This window comes from Egretta garzetta, unplaced genomic scaffold (assembly GCF_000687185.1).
Source record: "Egretta garzetta isolate BGI_Z169 unplaced genomic scaffold, ASM68718v1 scaffold118, whole genome shotgun sequence".
Classification (NCBI taxonomy): domain Eukaryota; kingdom Metazoa; phylum Chordata; class Aves; order Pelecaniformes; family Ardeidae; genus Egretta; species Egretta garzetta.
Genome location: NW_009260484.1, coordinates 2,677,909 through 2,683,725, shown reverse-complemented (window position 1 = coordinate 2,683,725; position 5,817 = coordinate 2,677,909). Strand labels below are relative to the sequence as shown.

Below are 5,817 nucleotides of genomic sequence, written 5' to 3'. Positions count from 1 at the left end.
TTTTTTTTTTTTTTTTTTTTTTTTAAACAAGGTAGCTGAATTTGTTCAGTGTAGTTTCTGTACCTACCATGCAGACAAAGCAAGCTGTGCTTGGAAGGCTATGCAGAAAAACAAAGTCTTTCTGACTAAATTTCAGAGATGGGATGATAAACAACTGAAATGATTTTGATCTACAGAAAAGGGACATGGCAGGAGGGAAAACAGCGCACAAACAGTATACCCAAAGCCATAGTAACATCCTGGCTGGATTTTGTGATGGCCGAGGGCACTGTGACTGCTCTCTAGCTGGAGCCGAGGGTCAGGCTGTGGCCACCTCCTTCCTCTCTCATCCTTTGGGGAAGGTGTGGGTGTTTGTGTTGAGGTGCTGGTCCCAGCTCGGTGTCCGTCCACTCCTTCTCTGCTGCGTGCTCAGGTGTAGCTACACTGGGGCGAAGGACCTATGTCTCTCTCCTTGTAGCATCCTCTTGAATGGCTTGTGACTTGGACTATAATCTTGAGTATAATTCAGTGGTACTGCTCTGGTAGCCAGGTGAGGGACTCGTGCTGCTGGACTTGCCAGGAGGCAGACCTGGAGTCTATAAGGGAACTGAATGGTAAACCTGTCTAGAGGGTTATCTGCAGACATGGAGAGAAGTGCAGAGATGCATGGGGTTTTTGTGGGCTAGTTCAGGATACTGCAATTGCACCACTTTGGCTCCAATAACTTTTAGAATTGCATCCGGTTCATTTGGTGCAAATACCTAACAGTTTGGCCAATCTAAACCTTACTTACATTAGCTTAGTTTAAATTTGGTGTTTAAAGCTGTAATTATCTGTCTGCTTTAGACATTCAGAATGATTTAGTGAGATCAATTTTAAACGGTTTTTAATTAAACCAAAAAACCTTTCCCATTTTTACAGAAGAGGCCTGTGACTAGCCTTTGTAAACAGCGATAAATTGTATCCAGTCTCAGAATGACTTTTTTCTGCATGACCGATTTCTTCTGCTGATGGCAAATTTAGGCTGTTGTTTTGTATATAAACTAGAAGAATTAAATTCTAAAGAACAATTTGTTCAATTTTTGTTCCTTTACTCCAAGAGTGGTTCCTATTTGTTAAGAGTTCTATTAAATTATTCCCAGTACAGCATTTCACAGTCTTTTTATTGTAGGCAGGCTGATGGACTCTGTGACCTTTTTTTATTTCTGGTTTCTGTGATGCCTTTTCCTCTGACAAAAGAGAACGTAAGAGACAGCTGGGGTATTCTAATTTATGGTGATAGGAAGCAGAATACAGAAGCTTAACTGCAGTCCGAGTGTGAGTTCTGCCACTATTCTAGTACGTGGAAAATGTACAAATTGCTTTGTTGAAGGTTATTTGGAGAGAGTGCAGTGAATGTTGGGAAAAGTCTCCTAGGAAGTCTCAGATCTAATGCTTAAATTTTTGTATAGGATGTCACTGTAGTGAGGTGTGTACGGGACCTGTGTTAGGAGTTGCTGAGGTGTTTGGATGATGTGCACATCTCTCAATGTAAAAGTTGATAAAGGGTTGTGATTAGAGATGAATATTAAATATATTGCATGTAAAATTTTCTTTTTTTCTGAAACATGTTTTTGAAAGAGCTCTGTGGGGGTGCTAAGAATATTTCTACCACCTGAGATTCTGGCAGTTGATTCTGTTTCAGTGAGTAGGGGGCAGCTAATTGAGGGCATAATTCAGCTAGTCACTAGATCCCTTGGAAAGGTGATTCTGGCAAATGGGCCCGGTAAATACGCTTTTGTGTTACAAAATGGATGACGGTGCAGAGCTTGTATTCCCATTGATTGTGTGCAGGACAGAAGAATGGAATACCTTTTGACTAGCAGTAAATCCATATGAAACTGAAAGTAGTCACTATGGTAGTCTTTTATCCATAATTTTTTTGTATAGAATTGTACAGAAAACAAAGACAAGAGACCACATTCTGATCTCCCACTTTTAACGTTCTTTGCTTTTTTTATCTTGGTTATTTCTATTCTGCTCTGCAAGCAGCAAATTTTTCTTTTCATCTATGTGAATAAGGTATATGTGGGGAAATTGAGCTATTGAGCAGAGGCCCTTTCTTAAATATATTACTATTATAGTAATGCTAGCAAGTATATGGTGGCATTAATTTTCTAGGACTGATGGTCCTGCATGCAAAACTTTAACTTTGCATTTTGGACAATAGGTGGTACAGTAAATCTAAATGAAAACTTATAAAATATCTCATTAGACTGACAGATATGGAGCCATGGGTCGCATCTGTTCTGGAAGCAGAATCTGAAGTGCTCACTCATATTAAAACATGGATATGAACACAAGAAACTGGATACAAGCAACAACAGATTATGCACAACATTTTTTTTTTTCAAGTATGGTTCTCACCTTTTTGATGCAGATTCAGTCCTATTCTAGATGTGCATGTAAGTCTGAAAATCACTCTGGATCAGAGAGAGTTAAATAAGGTCTGTGCTTCAGTGTGCAGTGCTAAGTGAATTGAGAATGAAGGGGTGCAAAGCATTGCTATGAACAGGGAAGATGATGTGGTTCATCTTACCCACGTTTGTGTCCTGATGGACGTGATTATGTTAGGGAGTTCACTTAAAATCAGGTGCAAACCCTTTGAAAGTGGATGAATACACACAAGAGTTCTCTGGTAACAACTTTTCTCCTCTATCTGCAGTGTGGTCAGTGTCTTTGTTTTGTCGTAATGGAAACTGATGCTCTGTTTCACATTCCTGAAACAATTATTTTCAGATGCTATGATATGTTAAGCCTCAGAAAACTGCAGAAACACTTTAATGACTTTTTTTTCCCCCCCGCCTCTTCCCTCCTCCCTCAGATTGTCAGGAGCAGTTAATGCCTGCAGGCTCTCTTCGTAAAAAGAAGCTGGCAAAAAGACCTGGATACATGAGGCCAGAAGCTCAGCGACAGATAGGGTTTCAGTCCCTGGATGCCTGCAAGCTGTTCAACTCAGAAGAGCTCAAACATGGCAGGCAGCATTGTGGAGACTTTGAGAACTGCTCTCTACGCAGACAATACAAAAATAAATTTGAATTCTTACACTGTAGTTCAGTTGCAAGTAGTGCTGTAGTTCCCACTAATGGGGTAAAAATGTTGGACACTACTGGAAATGTGCCAGGGAGCTGCAAAAATCTTTCATCTTACAAGAGTCCACAGCCAGAAACCACAGTGATACCAGTTTATCCTGCTGCAGCAACAAGCAAGGGAGATGGTTCTGCTGTATGCTGTACACGGCAGAAGAGCCATGGCGCTAAAGTGAGCAAGCCCCAAAACACGTATGCTTTGGATCGGACAGAAGTGAATAACAACTGTGAATACCAAAACAGAGATGTTGTTTCTTGTTCTGTTGGTGGACACGATAGCTTTAGTTCAAGTTTCAGCTTCATACAGCTCTCCCTGAATTCATGCTCTGGAGTAAGCGATGCTGAAGGCAAGTCAACTGTCGAGGAAGCTGAGTATGTTCTGCATCCCAGCACCGCAGGAAGTCTGCAGAAGCCAGAAGAGACAGTGCAGACTCGTGAGCACTCAGGAGCTTTGCATTGCTTCTCCAAGCCCACAGAGGATTTGGAATATGAAAATGAGACTGCAGCAAATGATAAACTACAGGACTGTGAGACTGTCTCTCTCTCGGATACAGATGCAACATCTTCATATTCCTCAGATGCAGCATCTGCTGGCTCTTCTGTCACCTCAGGCTATGAAAGTAGCTTTACTGTTAGTGACCATAACTGGGATACTTTGATGAAAAAATACGAACCAGTGCTACAGGACTGCCTGCTTGGCAACCGCAGTACGTTAAAGGTTAGTTATTTCACATAATCTTTGATTCCTCCTCCTGGCCCAAAACCCATCTGTATTTATAGTGCCAAAGTCAAAGCTGATGTAGGAGTTGGGATATTAATGGCTTTTGTGACATTTGATTAGAGAGGCTGACAGTAGCAGTCTGCATGGTAAAAGTGAGAGAAATGGTTTCCTTTTCTTTTTGGTCCTTTAAAAAAAAGGTGATGATGTTGCAGTACCTGATTCCTATGTTTTCTACCGATTTCTACTGAAACTGTGATCCTCTCATTTCTAGTATGTCACACATGAGTTTCAGTGAAGCTGATATTCACACATATTCAATGAATACCATTTTCTTTCACTGGTGGCTGTTTTGTCTGCAGTTTGGAGTATATGTAGCACAACATTCAAGAGTGGTAAGAGCTCTCTCTCTTTCAAAGCACCATGTTTTAACAACAGTGAACTTTGTAATCGGAAATGTGTAAGTTTAGCCAAAGATGTATTGGAGTGAGGCACCTCTGTGAGAGTAGCCTGTAATCTAATACATGGGTACTCCCCCTGCACAAAGAAAAATGGGGATCAAGTCCCTGCTCTAGCTCAAACTGGGAATTGAACCTCTTTTATTTTTTTTTTTTCCCCACCCCAGAGGAGTACTGGGCTCTTGAGTCAGGAGTCTGTCTTTTTGCACATGTGTATATCCACGTGTATAGCTACCACATACACAGGCAGTCTCATTCACTGTGTTCTTTGTGGGAGAAGGGTGGAGAAATCTTAAGAAGGATCAGTTATGTTTTGTTATATGGTTTTTGGGATGGTGGGGTGGGCATCAGAGGGAAATTATTCTTAGTTTACCTGCCATAAGGAGCCAAATATTGGCTTTATTGTGCATGCAGGAAGCAGTAATCCAGAGATTAATGTGGATACGATGGATTTCACAAATTTGTTCAGGATGCACTAAGTGGGTGGTAAGAGTTTTTTTTGGTGTGGTGGTTTTTGTTTCATTTTTTTGTTTTTGTGTTGTGGTGGTTTTTTTTGTTTTTTTTTTTTTCTTTTGAGTCTCACTAGTGCCCTGAGTTTCTGGGACACCTTTCAGAAACCCAGGTTCCTGTGACTTCTCAGCTCAGACATAGCTGCTGAGATGCACCGTATTGTCTTTAGGCCTGATGAAACAACCTGCTCTGGGGAGGCTTTGCACAGTCCTGCTGTCTGGGTAAGGCAGAAGATCAAGAAACTTTTATTCTTACTTTACTCTCTGGGACATCTGACCTGGGCTTACAATGCTCTCTAATACTTACTTTTCATAGAGGATGCACATAGAACTCAAACTAGGTTCAATTATTTACAGACTTCACACACATTGATATGGAACAGTTTCTTTGGCCTCCAGCCTGGAATGACAATGTGCCCATAATCTGGGATGGTTTGGGAAATTAATTCACTGCAAATTTGGGAATAGATAACATAATCAAAATAGGAAATTATTTTTCTGTCTTTTCAGTATGCTTATTTGATAGGCACAAAAGAAACATTACTACCTTTAATTTTTGTATTCACTGAGTGGAGAATTGGGGATTTATGCCCTCAGATGTCTTTGCCCTTGGTTAGCTGGTCGTGTAAATTTAATTTGAAGCACCTTCCTATTGTAATGATAATGAGCAAGTCTCAAACTTTTCAGAAAGGAACAAAGGCAACTGTAGTCAAGAAAAGGAGACAACACCAAAGTTGTTAAAATTATGCTTTTTCTGTACTTACTAAAAAAATAAAAAAGGTCCTCACATGGTACAGACGCAGCATGTGCCACGCTGAAGCAGCTCTTTGATTAGTTGAGCTCCAAATGTCTTACCAGCCTGCGAATAGAAAGCACTTTACTGTGACAGCATCAGTCCATTTGCCATGGGCATGCCTGGACTGTGGTATCCAAGCAGACTTTAAATGACCTGCCACTGTGAGCGCGTGATGGGATAAACACTGCAAACAGCAGCAAGGCTGTACTCTCGGTATAGATGGTTGTTA

General features: G+C 40.9%; 1 protein-coding gene across 1 annotated transcript in view; it reads left to right on the top strand.

Annotated features, from left to right (window-relative positions):
• Nucleotides 1–2,374: 2,374 nt before the first annotated feature.
• DISC1 (DISC1 scaffold protein) overlaps nucleotides 2,375–5,817 on the top strand; it is a 191,265-nt gene continuing 187,822 nt past the window's right edge. Inside the window, exons 1-2 of the mRNA XM_035899688.1 lie at nucleotides 2,375–2,423; nucleotides 2,843–3,825. Coding sequence (XP_035755581.1) covers nucleotides 2,375–2,423; nucleotides 2,843–3,825 — 1,032 coding nt within the window. The remainder of the gene's footprint in view (nucleotides 2,424–2,842; nucleotides 3,826–5,817) is intronic.